Source organism: Apodemus sylvaticus, chromosome 4 (genome assembly GCF_947179515.1).
Source record: "Apodemus sylvaticus chromosome 4, mApoSyl1.1, whole genome shotgun sequence".
NCBI lineage: Eukaryota > Metazoa > Chordata > Mammalia > Rodentia > Muridae > Apodemus > Apodemus sylvaticus.
In genome coordinates this window covers 144,279,550-144,301,629 of record NC_067475.1, presented here as the reverse complement: position 1 = coordinate 144,301,629, position 22,080 = coordinate 144,279,550, and the positions used below count along the sequence as shown (strand labels likewise).

The 22,080-nt window shown below is 36.4% G+C and overlaps 1 protein-coding gene across 4 annotated transcripts in view; it reads right to left on the bottom strand.

The window, feature by feature from the left end:
• Positions 1 to 1,741: 1,741 nt before the first annotated feature.
• The window catches only part of Nlgn1 (neuroligin 1), a 699,685-nt gene continuing 679,346 nt past the window's right edge, over positions 1,742 to 22,080 (bottom strand). For 3 of the 4 annotated variants that reach the window (XM_052178790.1, XM_052178789.1, XM_052178791.1), the window contains 3 exons: positions 7,859 to 8,071; positions 3,786 to 4,575; positions 1,742 to 2,564 (listed from right to left, as the gene is read on the bottom strand). In XM_052178790.1, the coding sequence (XP_052034750.1) occupies positions 1,742 to 2,564; positions 3,786 to 4,575; positions 7,859 to 8,071 (1,826 nt within the window). The remainder of the gene's footprint in view (positions 2,565 to 3,785; positions 4,576 to 7,858; positions 8,072 to 22,080) is intronic. The other variant, XM_052178792.1, reaches the window with a different exon arrangement.

The window sequence follows — 22,080 nt, the reverse complement described above, 5'->3', positions numbered from 1 at the left end:
CTCTTAGCATTTGACTAATTGCCATTCGCCATATTATCTTTATTTCAATCAAGGACCACAGATGTGGTCAAGATACACAACATCCTTCCCACCATGTAGTATACAAGTGTTTGCTTTTGTATAATAAGCTTTCAATTCTTGAAAAAGGGTAGCTGGAAAGAAAGGTTTCTGTTACTGCAGTTAGTCAGAGAAAGTCCTTTGCGTTATCTTACAAACTATCAAAATTGCTAGTCATCTGAAAAAAGGTAAAAAAAAAAAATCACATAACTTTAGTCTAATAGAAATATAGTACAGATAAGAGAGAAACCATTGATGTGCTCTTTAAGTCCATCTCATAGTTTTTTTTAATATAAATGTACATCTGATTACATATACAAACATTTGGAAAGGTCTGTGATATACTGATATTATTGGTAAACAAGAGGGGATTCAGAGATTTCTGTGGTCTTAGAGAATTCATTTGAAATTGCACATATGTGAAAGACAAACCCTCCAGCTGTTGACTCTCCTAGGTTCTGCACCTGTATTATTCCTCTACTGAGATCTCATGAGTAATCTCAGGGGACCCTCAGTGAGAAAGATGCACTGTGAAGAGGGGCTGAGCTTTCTATTGAATTCTTAGTAGTAAACATTTTGTCATGCAACATGAGTAAATCAATCGACTGAGAACTGTAATCAGAATGGTACTATTGGGGCGTCCTTACACCTTGCAAGACTGTTACCAAAAGGAACAAACTTCAGAGTAACGAACCCACAGCAAATTATAGCTCTGCAGCTAACACATGTCCAATTAGAGTTGTATTTCTATTTATTACATATAAGGGAATGAAAAGAATATTAAACTCATAGAATTTTTTTTCTGGGACTCATATCAGTGAGTATTACCACTATACTTCTAGTTTCTCCCAAGGCTTTAATAACTATTCCCTCTATTATCAAAACTACTGCAAATTATTTTATTGTAATTACTTTTGCCCCTTATAAAATCTTCTTTAGTTTCTGCCAATTGATGGAGGAAGCTCCTATTAAAAACTCCAATGGGATGAGAAGAATTTTAATTACGGCTTAATCAGCAGCACAGCCACCAAGCATATAAATTATCATGCACATCGTGCTAAAAATATCCAGTCTCCTTGATCCCCACGACTTAGTACTGACAGCACTTATGTGATCATGTTGTACCTGCCAGTCTTTAAACTTCTTTGTTTTACTGGCAATTTTCAGCATGAGCTTCTGCTATGCCATTAATGGCATAGGTGTTCTGTGTACTTAAGCAAATATGGTCTACACAATTAAAGGGCTCCAAATGAAAACTGATGAAATTATCTGACATTCCATTGGTGTGTCCCTTGTGCATATTCATAGTTGATTTTATTTTTGTTTTTGTTTTTAAAGTATTCAGACACAGTTCTTTCCTGTTTGGTGTTCCACATGCCTAACTCCGTTATGTAACTTAAATCTTCAACAAATTAATTCTTGAAAGTGAATGAAAAAGTATCATTCAGAACAATTGCTTCAAGCAATTGCAATTTCCTTTTTTTAAAGTTGATTTGTGTGTATATCTATATACAATTCATTTTTTCAAAACCCCCAAAGTTCTTGATATGTATATTCACACAATATTCCTCCTTATTTAAATAGTGAGAGTCTTCTGAGTTGAAAGCCAAGGAATCTTCCAATAATCTTTTACTTCACTCCATCAGAAAAAAAAAAAAACAAACAGTTAGTCTCTCTCATCTGGCTATACCCTGGTTGTTGAATGTGAATGGGGATGCGGGTGGGGATGGGGCAGTGTATTATTCTGTCCTCCAGTAAATGTGTTGAATGTATGTAAGGGCTGAATCCCTGGTATAGTGTTGGGAATCATTGTGATGGTGTTAGGTGTCATTAAAGGAACATCATCAGGTGACCTCCTCATAGCTAGAGTATAATCTGGGGGGCAGGCGGTCCGAAGAACCACCTCATGTGGATGGATGGACTCACACTCATGATCCAAATCAGTGTGCTTCATTTGGAGAGACATAATTTCCTCTTCTGGAGCATGTGTTAGGTCATTGGTGGTCGTGCGCTGCGGACTGCACCTCCGATGGACATCATGTCTCCTCTTATCCTTCTTGTAGTACAGGGCTGCAAAAGCCAAGATGTTCAGAAACAGCAGAGAGGCTCCCACTGCGATCGTGACACTTAACTCTGTGGAGTAGTCCCTCTGATCCACCGAGAAGGGACTTGGTTGTTGCTTGGGATCATCTTGTTTGGCAGTAGGAAAGGCTGATGTGACTGGTGTGGAATTTTTCCTTGTAGGTCTGAGAGTGATGTCCGTGGATGGCACTTTAGTTGTTGTAGAGGTATACTGAGAAATGTCATTGAGATTATGCAGATGAGGTACCAGCTCCAACCAGAGGTTTACCTTATTGGCTCTGTAATGCTCTTTAACTCTAGGTTTTAATCCAATATGTAGATAAAGTTGGTCTTTCTGGGAATATCTGGTCCATGCTACTTCTTCAAAGCGGTTGGGTTTGGTATGAATGAATTTTGTGTCTTGAGGAACTGGCTGATTTGGGTCACTAGGAAAAAGGGAGGAAAGACAAGAAATAATCTATGAGGACATAGATGTTCTATTAATTCTTTTTCTTAGTCAAAACACTATGTTTAATGTCTATTCAAAGAGTTAATGTAGAAAAACATTGAATTATGTTTACATTAACTTGCCTCTACATAGAAATTTAAGTTAAATAAAATCATGTCAGTAATAATATGAAGCTGGTTAGTTTCACATTCTGCTTCCCTGCTCATTTAGAAAAGAATTAGCACTTACTCAAAGTGCTTTTAATAATTTTTGCTCCAGAAAATGTCTCAGCAGTGGATGTGTTTGCTGGACAAGCCTGACAGTATGAGTTCAATCACTAGAATCAATGTCAGTGTAGAAGGAAAGAATAAACTCCACCAAAGTTTCCCTCAAACTCCTACAAATGCACACAGCTCATTTTTCCATAAACACGAGTGTATAAGCATGCATGCACATGCACACACACTCATACACACACACAAACATACCCACATACACACACCACACATAAATATGCAGAACAAAATACACAAACACACTGATTAAAAAATTAATATTCTCATAATAAATTTGACTTTTCTCAGTGTCAGTGCAAGAGAAATGGCATCAAAATGCAAATGCAAGACTTGGGACCAGTGCCTGAAGAAATGGACATCATCACAGTGCATACCTACCCTACATAGAAATATCTATATGAAGCTTCAGGAAACAAAGATCCTTCTATGAACAGCAATACCCATGGAATCCAAGATGAATGTTAAAATGCATACAGTATTTTGAACTAGAAAGTTCTAGGATATAATATTTGTCATTGAAAACAGTGATGTTGTGGCCTATGTACCCCAGAAGTCAAAGTAATACCATCATGGACCAATGCAATAGGATTACAAGTCTGTCTTAATAACCTTGAAAAACGTAGAACTTGTAATGTCATAACTTTTTAAAACAATACATATAATACAGAATTAATCCTTGCTATAGGAGGTTAATATGCTACTGTGTTTTGATCTATTACTTTGGACTAGGAACATAGCATAATGATGTAATATATGTTCAAGAATGTTCAAGGCACTGGTTTCAATCCCCAGTATCACAGAACAAATGACAAACAAACAAAAATACATTACACTATTTAAGAATATGTTTACATTATTCAAGAATACTTAAAGAGGTATTTATTATTACAATTAGCGCAGAGTACTTTCCTTCAGGTACATACCCAGTTTTAGCAAAATTCGTCCAGTATGTCATTACTACTGCACTCAACATCACATCATTCTTGGAGAAATTGCAAGGAAATAACTCTGTAGGGCCAATCATGGGGATTCCCAACACATAGGGAACCTCATCCCCATGAGCTGCATCAGCCCAAGCTGGAACTTGATCTGTTTGGCAATGATGATAAAAGGCATAGAAGTATGTAGGTGAGCCAAAGTTTGAGTGAAGGTCTGCTGTAGCCACAGCGGGTGCTACCCACTGATGGTCCGTAAACAAAGCCAACAATGTCTTCCTTCTAGTTTCAGGGTTATGGCGATCAGCCCAGTCAGTATACATGAATTTAATGGTTTCTCTCAAAACATCTTTGCCTTCTGGATATCCATATAAATTATCAACAAAATTAGAAACTGCAAAGTCAAAATCACTGGCTGATACACCATCATCACTATCTACTATATTTTCGACAAACTTCAACCCTTCTCCTTGGTTAACTCCTAACATTATATCATAGTTGAGGAACTCTCCTTGTTCCATCAGTATCTGAGGGTCATCTGGTATTACATCACCATCGATCACAGGTCCAAAGGCTATGTGGTATCGAGCTGGTTGAACATCTTGATCAACAAGTTCTTTGTAAGGCTTCTTCTGCAGGCATTCTACTAACTCTACTGTATCTGACACATTGCAGCCAACTTTTGTGGCCAGAATTCTAGCATATTTTGCAGGCTGAAAACTAACAGCCCAGCTGGAAAGGGCTGTTCCACTCTGAGCTATTGCTCGTTGAAAAAGTCCTATGGGAAAATCAACAGAGAGTTTCAGGTGATCATTGAAGAGTGTTATGGTCCCAAATTAACATCTGACATTTTACACACACACACACACACACACACACATATATATATATATATAATCCCAAGTACAATTGAAGAAACAGATACATATTGTCTAAGAGAAAGTACATAAAGCCATCCCCAGGGTATAAAATACCTAAGAAGTCCATCAAAGTCTTACTATTTAAGTGTAATTTGACTTGCAGTTCTAAATTTTGTGGTCTCAAAGATACAGTTAGGAGAAGAGGTTAAGTTAGAAAGCATACATATTTAAAGGACTCATATTTTACTTAATGAGTACTATACACGATAATTAAATCATCAGGAGGAAGTCAATTCTCTCCTTTGCCCCCAAACAGATTCTATATTGTCTATTTCCAATATTTCTACAATTTGGCTAAATATCTGTCTTCAGTATAAATGACTGTCTAATGTTTGCTTTCATTTGATTTTATTTGAAAACATAGTTGTTTGCGCATCAAGCAGATACCAGGGGGACTTGTCAATACCCAGGGAATGGCCTTGACATCACACAAAACAGAATATAGCTTAAGACATACTGCTTTCTTATTTATTTCCAAATATCATATGATGAGTACTCATCTTTCTGAAGAAGACATAACTGAAGAAGTGATTTCATTAAGTTAGAGGAAAAGCATCATCAGGAAGATTGTGCAGGGAGTAATTAAACCCTTTCTACTGTTTAATGTGTGCTGCTGTATTTTATCATAAAACATGACACATATATAGGCCAGTGCTCTTGACTTGTCTTGTTTAAGGGCTATAAATTTTAGCTCCATATATATGTTCAGTTTGCTTACAGATGTGTGCTATTCAAATTGAATCACTAGAGCATTTTCTTAAACCAGTCTTTTTAAAATAGATTATCAAGTTTATTTAATAATTTATATATATTATACACTTCTAGACTGGGATAGGTACTCATTCATTTTAAAAACATGTTTAATCATTTACATATTTTAAAGGCAAAGTAGTTCTTTAGAGATAAGTTCAGAAGTCATATATGAATTGGTCCCAGCATCCTCTCCAAAAATGTGTATGTATTTATAAGTGTTAATAGTATGTTCTAGATAATTTTAGAATCACTCAAAGGTCGAACAATGCTGATATTTTTCATTGTCTCTTGAATAGACTTGGCTTTCTTAGGACAGAGCTCACCATAGCAAACTATAGACATTTTGACAATGTAACTGATAGAGGAACTGTTGACATTAGAGCACAAGAATATTTTGCTAATGAAAATATTTATGACTAAAATAAACCTTGTCCTTTAAAAATAATATTCATTCCTATCTCAAGCACTTAATGACGTTAAATATACCAAAAAATAAATATGTTAATAATACTTCATGTTAATAATACTTCATGGCTCATCCAGTCACCTGAAGCTTGGTGACTGGATGAGCCTAGGAAGCCATTTCTCTCCTCACTGGTGGCATGGCTTTCTTAAGTAGATTTGAGCTGTTGGAAAGCTGCCATCCTGAGCAACATGGAGTCCTCCATTGGGTTTCTAGTCTTAAAAATCCAGGTCTGTCTTAGGGGAGACTGAGAATTTTAGAAAATTGTCTGTGCCCTTCCTGGTAGCACCAAGCACCTCTTGAGGGAGGTTTCAAACTCGATTAAACTCAAGCCCATATCTCCAGTCTGATACATATACATTTTCTTAAAATGTGTCATGGAACATGACAATCTTTGCTGTTTGCTGAACCATTTGCCACTGCTTACTATCCTGTCAAGTGATGAACGTGTGACAAGCTAATTGGTTCCTTTAACCAATGCTCTTACAAACTGGATGGTGATGACACTGGGACCACGCTTGTTCAAACAACGTCAAAAGTTCTGAATTGGTTGCCAACCCTAACTTAGCTAAACATTAGCAGTTATTGTATACAGAGATTTGGAGAATCTCATCTGCTTATTAAAAAAATGTAATCACTTCAAAGTAAGTAATTTTATTATAGACCAACACATATACTTAATTTAAAATGTTTCATTTCTATCATGTTACCTCAAATAAGAATCTTTCTAAAGTTAGTGAGATGCTACATAAGCCATAACAATAAATTACATCTATATAAAATGTAATTTGCTTACTAATGACTGAATGTTCTCTTGAAATTCCAAATGTATCTTCGATAACTAAAAATGTGTTAAGAGCACATAGAGTCTGAAATTGCAGAGGGCAGAGCTCAGTTCCCAGCACCCATGTTCAAATGACTTTCAAACACCTGTAGCTCTTTTTCCCAGAGCAGTTGATGACTGGAGCTTCTACATATAGTGGAATGTACATACACCTGTTACCTCTCATATACATGCAATTACCAACTATAAAAATGAATGTTTTATTTCTGGAAACTGAGATTCTCTATGAATTCCACTTGACAGTGAATAACTTGTCTTCCTCACACAATGACAATGAGGAGGCAGAAAAATCACAGATTCTCTGTTGATGAATATTCTGTTTTCTTCTTTAGTACCTATAAATAATAGAAAGTATTCTTTCTGTGAAATTCTTCAAATAGCTCTCCAGTTAATAATGGGATTTCAATCTTGTTTGTAATGCAATTGTAATGAGTGACTGAATATCTGGTCACAAAGATGACACACACTTTAGGCAAAGTACTTAAAGACAGAAAATGGAAATAAGAAAAATATTTTGTGTATTAAAGCAGGCTAGTGCTGCATACTGCTTTGCCAAGCTTCAGGAGAAACCAAGCCAAACCAAAACAGCAAACTTGAGCTGAAAATAAAAAAAAAACCACAAAATCAAACATCTTTTTCTTTGTAATCAAAGGTTCTACTGGTGACCTCAACGCTTTGACAATTTTGGATCACGCATGCAAACTAATGAAAGGCTTCCAGTGTCTGTGTCCCTATGTTTAAAAATATTGATTTTCCAACAGAATAAGCAGAAAGGACATAGTGTTGAAAGTCTTTGTCTGATTTTTCCCTCAAATCAAGCCTTTGAAAATAGAAAACTCCTAAACGCTCAACATTCTGAAGTAGACTTGAAAAACCATCTTACCCAGCTCCATGGAAGACAGAGAGAAGAGTGACAGAAACTTAAACATGCACAAAAAGGCTAAAGAAACATCTCTAAACAGTTATCGAACCCAACCTAACATTCAGTTGGAACAGAGAAGTATATACAGAGCATCACGTAGTACTGATGGTGGTGGCATGCAGACACCAAAATTGTCAAAATTTGCAACCTGCATAATACCTTTGGTTGAATTGCTCCAACGGTTACCTTCAGAATAATGGGATAAAGTCAGCAGATTGACACACGAACCCCCAGCGCCTGATCCAAACACAGTGATTCGCAAGGGGTCACCACCAAAGAACCCAATGTTCTCGCTGGTCCATCTTAGGGCCTGGATGAGGTCAAGGAGCCCGTAGTTTCCTTTGGCAGCCTGATCCCCTGTGCTCAAGAAGCCTGGAAAACAAAAGAAGAGAGATACCTTAGGATGACTGTTGTAGTTAATATAAATTAATCATGCATCAACTTTAAGGTTGTAAGAGGTATGTCCTGACCACCATGACTGCCAAGTGCTTTAGTAAAAGGTATTTCAATTTGGATAAAATCCGTGATCTCAAGAAGTATAATAATTACTGAAACCTGAAAGAAGATGTTTAACTTTCTTAAATGCCTCCCAATTTATACAGAAAACTATTGAGCAAAGGAAATTATAATGGATGAAAGACTTCACAACACCCATTTCCAGAGACCACATTCCTTGATGGTGACAAGAAAGCATATAGAGAAACTTATGAGTGTATAATTTGTGCACAATGGTACATTAGTGTTTCGGTTGCTTGTGATCTAATCTGGTCAGAATTTCTCTGTGGAGCATCGTGTGCAATGAATATAGACAAGAGATCATGGGTTAAGCTTTGTATGAGATGTTTTAGCGCTTTTATGAAATTCTAATGCAATTCCCAGCAGTGTGTGTACCTACACATGTTTAGCATGTCAAGGAATGACTGATAGGGGTGGCATGAAAACATGTTTTTGAATACTTTGGCCAATATGTAAAAGTAAGACCTTTGGCAGAGTTCAGACTCTGAACATTTCTAGAATGCTCAGTGTTCTACAAGACAGTCAAGCTGATATGTACAACAGGCAGTGTATTTTGAAAATAGATACAATCAAGGTAAGGGAAAGGTCAAAAGTACCTTAACTAACAGGATGCCAAGGTTAGCCAGAATAGGCTATTCTTGAATGAAGTGTGGTGAACAGTTATAATCTCAGAAATCACAGTTTCAAGGCCAGTTTAATATACATAAGAAACTCCAGAAGAGCTAGGACATCCCATAGCAATCAGAGCTAAGTGGTTTTCTTGTTGTTGTTGTTTTGTTTTGTTTTTTATTTTTAATCTTTAGAAAGTTTAAAGGGAATAGTCAAGGAACTATTTTAGAACTGTTAAGGCATATGCCCCCTTTTTGACTAATATGGGAGGTTTTATAATGTGCTTATTTTACATTGTAAAACAGGAAGTGTAAATATGTCATAAAATAGTATATTTTATAACCTATTCCTATATATAAAGTTATCATTGAACCAGTTAACTATGGGATATATTTATGGTTTTGTTAAATATAAATTGATTAGTAATACTCAGAGATTCTCAGCAAATTCATGGAAAAGAATTTTAAAATCTAGTTTTCCAAGTTAATGCAAGACAAAAGACTCAATCTGATGGGTCAGTATGTTAATCAATAATTTTATTTGATTTTAAATATACTTATATGTTTTATAAAAACAGCTAGGAATTCAATTTTATTAGTGAGAAACAAACTATGAAGTCAGTACATACCAAAGAGTAAATAAATCTGTCATCAAAATTAAAACATAGACAAAAAGCCTTTAAAAATTATATCGTGTATGTGTGTGTGTGTGTGTTAATACCAGCACATCAGTGACATAGGATGGATGTGGAAGTCAGTGCAACGTTTGGGGAGTTGGTACTTCTTGCATTGTTGACCATGAACCATATGCTCAAAAGCAAAGCTGTGAGAATGAAGCTGGTTTTCCTGTTTCCAACATCCGGCCCCTCTGTTTTGCCACTGTAGGCATCCTGCCATTGCAGAAGCACACCACTGCACTTGCCATTTAACAGGAATTTGTGGCATTACGCCCCCACCCCCAAGCTTGCTCAGTTTATTCAATGAGCATTCCTCAGATCAGCAAGAAATTCTTCCTTGTCACTATAGAAAGAAATAGGTGAAGTCAAACCCTATTGAATGGCTTTGGGATGAAAGCTGGTTAAACCTTTTAATACAATATTTAAATAGAGTTTAGATTTAAAAGTGTAATCTCAAGTTGGGGGTAGTTTAAGTGTGTAGGAGGTTTCTGCCTGCACCCTGGCAAGGTGGCCATCAGTGGCAAGGGCCCTGAAACCAGGGCAGGCTCTGCAAAGAGTCACTGTAAAAACTTGCAAGCTCTAGTTCTCCCTCCCTCTTCCTCTCCCTCTCACTCCTCTTTCCTCCCTCCTGCCTCCTCCCTCTCCCTCTCTCTCTGTCTCCCCACCCCCATCTCTCTCTCTCTTTCTCTCTCTTTCTCTCTCTCTCTCTCTCCCTCTCTCTCTCTCTCTCTCTCTCTCTCTCTCTCTCTCTCTGTGTATGTATGTTTGTGTGTGTGTGCCCACATACAGGTACATGTGAGCATACATGCAGCATGTGCATTATTTTGCACATATTACCTTGGAAATATAATCTGTGAGTTTCAGGTAAATTTTTAACAGACATATTTTTGAACAAATATCTTTCTGGTCACACCCAGTACTCTTCATTGATATCACAGAATAACTTAAGAAAATTTCTCACAGATAATTTTGCTTAGAAAACTTCAAATTCTCAATTAGAGAATAATAATATATATACATATATACATATAAAATATATATACATATATATATATCTTATACATAAGATATATATATATATACATAAGATATATATACATATATCTTACAGGGATATATATCTTACAGGGAACTCTTTTAACTATATTTCCATTATATAAACTTTGACATAAGATAAAGTAATTAACTTAAACTTTTGAAAAAAAATGTTAATCTATTAGTATACACTAGCCTGATAGCATGAAATTTGAAAACAACATTATAGAAAGGTTTCCAGTAATAGGTAGAAAGCTCTGGAATGATAAAGAAATCCTATGTGTGTGCATATGGGCATGCACAACAGTGTATGCTTTCGAGTAACATAGTGAATGAAAGATTAAGAATGTGACCGTCTAGGGAGTTTAATTACCTTTAATTTTATATCACAAATATACTCATGTAGAAAAATGAATTTTGAGTATAGCTTAAGCCACTCAATCCAAAACAAGAATTTCTATTGATTACCTTATGAAACAATATTGAAAAGCTCCAGTTACACTCAAATGAGTCTTGGTGTCCACACAAAGCTGATTTATTAACGCCATCACTATTCAATGTGTATCATGTTGAGAATCTTTGTAGTAAGAAAATGGCTTCACATTAAGAACCTAGTGTCCCACCTTGAATTCTTCTTTTAGTGTATCATGTTTGCCACATTGTTGATGAGTCGGTTCCCTATTTTTTTAAAAAATAATACTGCAAAAGCATATCATATCCATGAGGAATCAGTTCTTATTTTTTACACATACTTAAATTGTTTAATTTCAAAGAAAATAAATCAGATGCAAAAAAAGTCATATTAAACTGTAATGATGAAGGAGCCAAATATAATGTTCAGTTCTCAAAATGCCCAGGACTATTCTGTTAATCTTCATTGTTACACAATTCTGTTCATGTACTCTAAAGTATATTTGAGGTGATTCTGCATTTTAGAGGTGTTTTCTCATTTTAGGCATGGAAGGCATATTTGAATATCAAAGTTTATTATTTCCTAGATATATTAAATATAATATAATCATTTTTGAATTGAAGTTAAGTTCAGGTAGTAAATTGGAGGAAGGTGTCTGTGGTGTTTATCATTTCATTTGCTTACATACAGAAGACTATGTTTTCTTCTGATTAAGGAATACCTCAGAATGGAGGTACTGAAAATGTTAAATATAATGCTGATGTGTGTGTGTGCTGCAGAGTTTTAACTAGCCAGCCATGTGGGAAGGAAATGCCTCAAGATAATGAGACATTCTTGTAGGGACATAGAAACATGGACCAGAAGAATAACTCATAAAGGGTGTTCCATCTTAAAAATTAAAAAAATTACAATCATTAGATTAAAACCCCAGGTCTTTGTAGAAATTTGAATCTCCAGGCAGACACAGCCACTTCTTCTTCTGCACTGTCTCTAGATTCTACATCAATGCTCACATGACTGACTTGTGGCACCTTTCCTGTGAGAGACTATTTTCTTGAAATACTTCTATTAAAATTTAAAAACATTCCTAAAAATAGCTATGTTGATAGGATTAGTTTTATAAAAGATGCCATATGCGCATGTATACACACACATGTATATATACACCCAAACATACACACACTTACATGAATATAAAGTATATTAAGACATTGCATAATTTACCTCCATTTTGTTTAATAAATTTATATCATTAGTCATTAGGGAAATGCAAATCAAAACAACCCTGAGATTTCACCTCACACCAGTCAGAAGGGCTAAGACTAAAAACTCAGGAGACAGCAGGTGTTGGCAAGGATGTGGAGAAAGAGGAACACTCCTCCACTGCTGGTGGGAGTGCAAGATGGTACAACCACTCTGGAAATCAGTCTGGCGGTTCCTCAGAAAACTGGGCACATCACTTCCGGAGGACCCTACTATACCGCTCCTGGGCATATACCCAGAGGATTCCCCAGCATGCAATAAGGATACATGCTCCACTATGTTCATAGCAGCCCTATTTATAATAGCCAGAAGCTAGAAAGAACCTAGGTGTCCCTCAACGGAGGAATGGAAACAAGAAATGTAGTATATAATGGAGTACTATTCAGCCATTAGAAACAATACATTCATGAAATTCTTAGACAAATGGATGGATGGAGCTGGAGAACATCATCCTAAGTGAGATAACCCAGTCTCAAAAGAACACTCATGGTATGCACTCACTGATAGCAGATATTAGCCTAGAAGCTTGGAATACCCAAGACACAATCTACATACCAAATGATGTCAGTGAAGAAGGAAGGAGTGGCCCCTGGTTTTGGAAAGGCTCAGTGCAGCAGTGTAGGGGAATACCAGAACAGGGAAGTGGGAGGGGTGAATGGGAGAACAGGGGGAAGGAAGAGGGCTTATGGGACTTTCGGGCAGGCGGGATCAAGGAAAGGGGAAATCATTTGAAATGTAAATGAAGAATATATTGAATAAAAAAAGAAAAGGAAATATGCTGCTTTATATTTTATCAAGTTGGACGTTTTGGTATTTAAATGTGAGATATTCCCCAGAGACTCTTGTATTTAAATACTTGGTTGCCTGATGGTGGTACTATGTTGAAAGTTGTGGAACCTTTAGGACGTACAAGCTTGCTGGAGGAAATGAAGTTATTGGAAGCAGGTCTGGAGGTTTCCCAGCTTTCTCTATCTTCTAGTCTGCCTTTGACTTCCTTATTGCTGATATATGTGACCAGTAATCTTATGGTCCAGTTATCATTTCTTTTACATCATGATGAACTTTAATCTCAAAATATGAGTGAAATTAAACTTCTTCAATTCCTTATGTTTTGTAAAAGAAACAAATAAAGGCACTTAAGAACACATGGTGAAAATGGGATCCAAATTCCCCAAAATAAGGAGTCTTTAATATGCAATGTTCAGAAAACTTGCCAAGCAGTGGTGGCACATGCCTTTAATCCCAGCACTTGGGATGCAGAGGCAGGAATATTTCTGAGTTGGAGGCCAGCCTTGTCTACAGAGTGAGTTGCAGAATAGCCAGGCTATACAGAGAAACCCTGTCTTGGAAAAAACAAACAAACGCACAGAAAGCTGGATATACCCAGCAAATAACAACCTGGATTCTTATTTTACACTGCCATATACAAAACCTAATGTGAATTAAAAATGTAAGACTATTGAAATCTTAGAATAAGCTAGAAGAAGAAATATTTAGAACATGAGATTTGGGGTTGAAGAGAGATGATTCAAGGGTTAAGAGTACTCACTGTAATTCTTGTAAAGAATCAAATTTGGTAATAAGCACCTACATGTTCACTCACAACTGCCTCTAAGTCCAGTTCTAGGGGATCTGGCATCCTCTGCTGGCCTTTGTTGGAACAGGCACACATTTACTTCACATACAAATGTGCAGGCAAATCACTGGTACATATAAAATATGATTATTTAAATCAGAAATGCAGGACAGTCTCTCATTTCTTGGTTATATCAAAGTGCAAGACACAAAATAGAAACAGATTCACAAATGCATTCAAAACAGACTTAAAATTCTATAATCCAAGAAGGAAACAATAGTAAACAATGTTATTGCTAAGGTATTAAAGTCTATCTTAGATAATAAAATTCCACAACTAAACAAGAAAAGAAAAAAAAAACTAAGGTATTATAATTTACCAATGAAAAAGAAAGGCACATTTCACCTGGTTCTCTAGTTTCATTTCAGTTGCTGTGATAACAAAATCACCAAAATCAATGTAAGGGAAGAATGCTAACTTCAACTTCCAATTCAAGCTCGTAGTCCATAGTTGTGGAAAGAAAAGGGAGGACTTTCAAACAGCTGGTGACATTGCATCCACAATCAGGAGTAGAAAGAAATGAATGCCGTTGTGCTGATTTCTCATCTGCTATGCCCAGCTGCATTTCTCGACTCATAGAGTTCAAGACTCCGGCCAAACAATAGTACCATAGAGAGTTGTTTACTCTTGCTTCAACACTTCACTTAACTAAGGTGATTCTTCCCAAATTTGCCCTAAGCCAACACAATGTATACAATTCCTCACTGAGATACTCTTCCCATTCTTGATTATGTCAATTTGATGAAACCAACCATTGTACGTGTATCCAAAGAAGATACAGAAACTGGAAATAAGCATCTAGCATGTCATCATCAATAATCATTAAGGAAAGGAAGGTCCACAGTGAGATGCTACTTCATATATATGCTATGTTAAAAAGAACAGAAGATATTTTCTTTTGGCAAGGATGCCAATAACTTGAAGCCATTATACTGGTGAGAATGAAAAATAGTTGATCCATTATGAAAAAGAGTATAGATATGCCTCAAAATTTTATAAAAAAATACCACATAACTTAACAATATCTATTTTGGTCATATACTACACAATAGGATCCCACTGCCAGGGAAAGCTATTACTACCACAAAATTATACACAATAATCAAGAGCTAATAGTGCTCTCCATGGTTTGAGAATTAGCAATAGATGCAGGAAATGTGAACAAGCAAAACATTATGCTGCCTTAAAAAGGAGAGAAATCTTGTCCCGTAACACCGATGAACTTCAAAAATATTATCTTTAATGGTGAAAGCAATAGAAAGTAGGAAGGTCTTTGAAAAGAAAGGAAAGTAGGAAGACATTGATAAATGTCTAAGTGAAGAGAAGATGGAGAAATGTAGTATCTAGTAGGCACAGAATTTCAAGGGTATAAGATAAATTGGAAAAGTTTAAATTCCAATCAACTTGAAGTGGTTATCATGATGGATTTTGATGCATTTGAAGATTATAATAAAAATGACAGATCTTTGTAGAGAAGTACACATCCAGATAACACACAGAATATCACTGAGCTACCCAACATGCATACTTAGCTTTCTTGCTATTGCATTCTCTTGGAAGTTATTTAATTTTTTCTAAGAACAAAACAAATAGCAGAGTCACAGGAGTGTGATTTCTGAGTCTTTGTTCTTGGAAAAACATCTTGTGTGAACATAGGTCAGAATAGCACTACCATTACTAAGCCTTGGATTTCCATTGTAAACATCTTTTAAAATTGAAGATAAATGCATAGCTTTAATTTTAAATTGCATAATATTCCATGCCCCCAAACCACAATAACAATTTGCGTGCAGGATGGTAATCATTTGCTGAAAGCAGGCAGCAGGTTGAAAGTATCCTTAAAAACAATCCACAAATGTTGGAATCAACATGTGGATTTAAATTGACAAAATCTGTTTATGATTTTGAGCACAGTTCTGAGTCAATTGAGGTCAGTAAAATAATGCTTTCCCTTGTAAAGCTCTGTTAACAGTCTCTGTAAAAAAAAAAAATCTACTTTATTCCTTCCCCACACCAAGGTTTCTATGCTGTTTAGTAAATACAGAGAAATTCCCATTGCCTTGTTAGTGGCAGGCACAGATTCAGAGAAATATTTAGGCACGTGGGACAGACACAGGCACAGGACACAGGCAACAGAAACAGACACATCACAAACATACACAAGAGAAAGAATACAGACAGTCCAATAGCTACAGCCTCCAGGCAGATGGAAGACACAGAGTAGTTGAGTTTAGTCTTCATCAAACTAAAACAGCTGAAGTTTCTGTCATCATTCTGACATATTTTGGTACATTTTAAATTTAATACTCTTTTAGGACATCGGAGCTTCCAGTTTGTACTACTATTATGTAGCAAAATGGAGCTGATATGATTGCATCTCCTCTTGACATACTGCCATATCAGTAGGTCAGTACATCTCTCAGCTCTCATATGGGAAACTTCTATTTGCAGTAGGTAATGCTAAACAAAAACAAATAACAATTCATCAAGGTTTAGACGATAAGAGACTCAGCCCTCAAAGGAACTATACATACCATATACTACCTCTCAAGTATTAGAGATTATTGCAGAAGAGGAGAAAGAAAAAAAATTGATAGAAAATAGTCAGAATTGATAGATGACTAAAAGAAAATATCTTCTGGATACAGCAGGGAAGATGCACACACATCTCACAGAGGTTGTAAAAGCAAGTACAAAACTGTGCAAGTCTACTTAAAAGCAAAGCCCAGTCTGGAGAAGGGAGTTGAACTTGCAGACCCCCAACTCTGCCTCTTGAGCTATGGGTGATTGTTTGCTGCTAAGTGAGATCTAGGCAGTTTCCTCTAACAGTATAGACCAAGGTAAGTGGAGTACTCCTGTCAAAGAACACACATCCGAGAATATTTGACAAGATAAATTACTCATGAAGGAGAATTTGGAGGACACGAGTTGGGTGGATAGAAAAACTGAAAGATAGTCGGGCCTGAAAGAGTTGGGGATTGAGGATTAATAGAATCTAATATGTTTGAAACTCTTATAGACATGTGTTGTTTTTTTTTAATCACCACTTTATTTTAAACTTCTTTTTTCTATTTGTTTTTTTATAATTAGATATTTTCTTTATTTACATTTCAAATGTTATTCCCTTTCCTCATTCCCCCTCCAAAAACGCCCTATTCCATTACCCCTCCCCCTGCTCACCAACACACCCACTCTCTGTCCTGGCATTCCCCTACACTGGGGCTTCCAGCCTTCACAGGACCAAGGGCCTCTCCTCTCATTGTTGTCCGACAAGGCCATCCTCGGCTACATATGTGACTGGAGCCATGGATCCCTCCATGTATACTCTTTGGTTAGTGGTTTAGTCCTTGGGAGCTCTGGGTGTACTGATTAGTTCATACTGTTGTTCCTCCTATGGGGCCCCAAACCCCTTCAGCTCCTTGAGTCTTTTCTCTAGATCCTCCACAAAGGACCCTGTACTCAGTCCTTGGTTGGCTATGAGCAACCACTTCTGTATTTGTCAGGCACTGGCATGTTTTTAAGTTAAATATTTTTCATGCAGATAAGAGGAAAACTTGATCCCAGAAGTCCCAAGGGTTTTTAAATGATTTCCTTGCTCCTTGACATTTTGAAACCGATTTCATGTAGTCCAGGTTTTTCTCGCATCCCTGGCTGTTGTCTTCTATGTCACACATACTAGAGTGAAGAGCATTTATGCTCCCCTGCCCATTTTAAACAGTTCCTTGGATAGTTGGCATGCGACTTCAGCAGATTTTCCTTCTCCTTCCCTTCCTCCGCCTTCTAGTTCTTTCACATCCAATGTGAAATTACATGTCATAATCCTTAAACTTGAACTGTTTGTTGGTCTGCATTGGTTTTACTGAACTTGTGTTTCTGCAGAAAATATTTCTGAGAATAGCTATATTTCTTAGTTTAGAGTTTGTCAGAAATTTCTTTGTAATTATATTCAGATTATGGTTTTTGTCAAAAGACCAAATAAATTATATGGTGCTATCTTAATAGTTCTTGATGTGTGCATTGATTACTTGGTTATGTTCCTTTACTTCACCAGTTATTTTTTCCTATGTGGGAAATATGAATAAAATAGGAGTTTCTAAAGTTTCTCTTTTCAGCACCTGTACACACTTTAAAGTAACAGTTGATTGTTCTTATCTGAAATAAGTACTGACTATATATTTGATTTTGTTTGTAGTTGGAGTTGGCTTCATGGATGCTTCTTGGTTTGGTTTCCTATTACTCAACTGTTCATTCATTCATATCACTATAGATTCACGGATTCTTCTTTCATTTGGATTTACAAAATCTGATGTTTACATTGACTTTCCTGTAGGTTTTAGAACACAGCAGTGAGAGTCTGTAAGCCTTGGCAGTGGGAACATTGGCTGAATCCTTTGCTTTAGCAGAACGTTCATGAATTCTCTGCAGAACACCTGGGATTATTGACTTGATCATGTCGTAAGTCATACTAAGCTTCAAAAGCATGTCTTTCATACATTTCACCTTCTTCTCAACACTTGGTTTAAGATTGACTTATAACATTTTATATTATTTTTATTTTCATCTCTCCAACAGAGTAAATTGGGAGCTAAGTACTTTTGAGTATTAATAAATGTAATCATATACATTACAGGAGAGCATTACCTATATACTTTTTTTATTCTTGACTTACCTATGAGATTAACTGGACTGTCCTGTATTTATATTTAAAAGGAAATCTGCCACCTTCCTTGATATTACTCAGACACAATCACTACAGATATAAATAAAATATACAGCAGATAAGTTGACTGAAGTTCATACGTTTATTTTCATCTAATACAGGTGTAGTATAATTATGATATATTTCTCCTTGGCTCATGTATTTGTCATTACTTTTTGCTTTTGGGTTGTACTTACTCTCCACCTTTTTGGCTTTATTTTGGATTGTTACAGAGCCTATAGGAGATGGAGCATCACTGGAGTAAGTAGTTCACTAGGGACAGGCCTGAGGTTTATAGGCTAGCTATGCATACTTCCTGTCTGTTATCTACTTGCTAACTACAAATCCAATATGATCAGCTGCCTCAAGGTCCTGTTGTCATAACTTTCTGCTTTATAATCCTGCAAGATGTGAGCCAAAATAAATTCCTTTCTTTACTTGCTTCTCTTCAAGAACTTAGTCTCAGAAAATACCCAAGTATCTAGAACAAGTGTCTATTTTAATGTGCATATTAGACTCAAATGTGAGAGCCAAGAATGGTATATGTACTCCACAACAAACATCACAAACCAAAGTGTAAACAGGAAAATCAATGTCAGATTTCAAAAGCAATGCTATAATGCAAACAAAAACCCACAGTCGGGTTTTTGATATGACATTTCTAATTTCAATGTCTTATTTTCCGAATTTTGATTTATAAAGTTATTTTTTGAAAAAAGATCATCAAATAGTTTCAGTTAGTAGTTTCTAACAGACGAGTGTGCGAGCCCTGTCACAGGGCCATATGTTCTGCATTCCAGTGCAATTGCTGAGTGTAGACATAAAGACACCGGATCAGTAACCTCAACTATCCTGAGGCAACCACTAATTATATAGCCAGTGTCAGCAGCACCAGCCATTAGCTTTAGGGAACCTTGCTTACCAATGCCAAAAAAAAAAAAAAAATCTCTGGTTTCATTATTAACAATTAATCAACCTTTTAATAAAGTTGGTTTACATTTTTGCTTTTGGATTGTACTTAAGCTTAAGTATCAGGGTGATGTTGGCCCATAAGATGTGCTAGAATATTTTTCCAGAAGCCCATCATCACTTTTACACTCAACAGGAAGAATCACCTGAGAGAAAGTCACCAGTGTGTTTTGATATTATGCTGGGAGGAATTTTCAAAACTTCTAGTGGCCCTGGAATTCTGATGGTAGCTAATGTGGTTATTCAGGTCAAAGGACCCTAGAATGGAAAAATAAGAAACTGAAACAAGTAGATGATCAGTTTAGCATATCTGAGTATCTCCCAGGATGCCTCATGTTAAGCTGAAATTTATAATTGAAAATAAATCTTTGATGCTTGGGTGACAAGTCTGAGGTTCTGTCCTGGGTATCGTTTTTACTAAACATTGTATTTTCCAGTTTGAAGTCACTGTCTTTTCAGCAGACTCAACCTGCACACCATCAGTGGATGTTTCTTGACAGTGATTAGCTATTCAGGAAAGAAGTGAAACTAATCTCTCTATTAATATACATGAGGTGAAATGAGGAATTTAAGTCTCAAAGGCCCAGAGACTGATGTTGCAAGTCATGCAGCAAGGCACACTCCCCCAGATTCATTCACAGAATCAAACCCTAGAGAGGAAGTGTGACATTTGGCAAAGCTGGCACAAGAGACAGCAGCTGTGGACTGAGATGACAATGTATCTCTCACCATTTCAATGCACAGAGTTGGTGGGTTTTTTTTTTCCCCAGAACGAAAAAAAAAATTCTGTTATTATGCCACTTACACATTTTATGTTTATTTTTTGTTCGTTATGAGGGTTGAAGATGGACAATAATGAAGAGTAATTATTGATTTTAACTTGCATTGTAACAAAAAACTTCTCAGTCACTTTATGCCTCACAGAAACAGAGTCTGCCAACCTTCTTTGAAATGTGGGGTGAGCTGGGTAACAGATGAAAGTCAATTAATATAATGAGGTTGATAGAAACTTGCAGTTTCCGTGCTTCTGTGTGTTTATCTGAGTATGTCTCCTTGTGTGATTTGTGTCTATGTGTATGTATGCATGTATATTTGTATGTGTGTGTGCATGTGTGTTGCATACACCTGAGTGTGAAGGTTCTCACAGCTATGTATGTGCATGTGAATGCCAGAGGAAAATGCTTAGTGTCTTTCTCTATGGATTTCAGCTGTATTACCCTGAGACAGGGTTTTTCACTGGATTGGAGGTTCATTGATTCAGTTAGTCTGGCTAGACAACGAGCTCTTGGGGTCCTTCTGTCTCTCCCAATAAGTACTGTAGTGTCATGCATACAAACCTGTGCTGGGCTTTTTACATAGATCCTGGGAATTTGAATTCAAGTCTTATTTACTGAGCCTTTTCCAAGATCCTAGACTGAGTCTTTTAATAGAAACAATCGATTAAATCAACATTTGTCGTATTTTCTTTTCAGCGAGTCTGGTAAAGAGGCAAGATGCAAAATCCAGTTGAGAGCTGGCCTCATGCTCTGGAAAGCTGTTTCCTTATCTTTTCTCTTAAGTGGATTTTCTGGCATTCTGAAGTCTCACTCAGATTTTCTTGAAAATGCATTGTTCTATCAGTGGAATGAGACATTCTAAAGAAGTCTCAAGTATCTCTAGGAGTAGAAGATTTTCTTACCAAGTTCCAGAGTGACTGTGAGTTTTTAAAGCTAGATGTCTTAAATATGAACATTGTGATGAGCACCTACAAAGTGTATTAGATCTGTCAGGCCTTTTTTTAATCAGTGTGACAATGTAACTTTAAAGACAGGGAAGGCTTAAGTTCAGAGAGGATCTATAAGCTATCTATTTGAAAGTTTATAAATGGGAATTGTCTTATCCTATAGACAAGGTCTTAACAAGGGGGTGGACTAAGGATGTGGATGTCTTTAGTCGAGAACATTAGAGGAAAAATGTGAAATGAGGTTGTGAAGATATGACAGGGTCATCGCACACAGGAACTCACATGACTGTGTTTCTATGCTGAGATCTGTACAGGAACATCCAGGCTAAATCCCACAGGGGATGAGGGAGGGGCTTACATGATCCTGTCCCTAGCCAAAAACTACCAGCAATTGATGATAGTTAGGGAAGGGAGATTTTATTTTCTTTGGAAATATGATTCCTGAAGAATCCTGGGCTCTGATGGATGGTACTATATTCATACACATGCATTCCTAAGTGGGCTCAAAGAGTTCTAAAAGAGGTATATGAAGTTAGAAGCAAAAATGGCAGGGGATATTGTAAGAGTTTTGGGGGAAAGAACAGGGGTGGATTTGATAAAAATAATATATCATATGAAATTCTCAAGCAAGAAATTTAAACATTTTTTTAAAAGAAAATGTCACTAAGCTATGTATATGTAACCTGTCCCTTTTGCTTTCTGGATGAACTGTTTCAATGCTATGCTGTTCTGTGTCACTCTGCCAAGATACTCCATCTTCACACTCAGCCTGTCTTTCAATGAACATTAACTTTTCTAGACAAGCAAAGATAATTTCCTGTATATAAGCCACTACAAATAAGA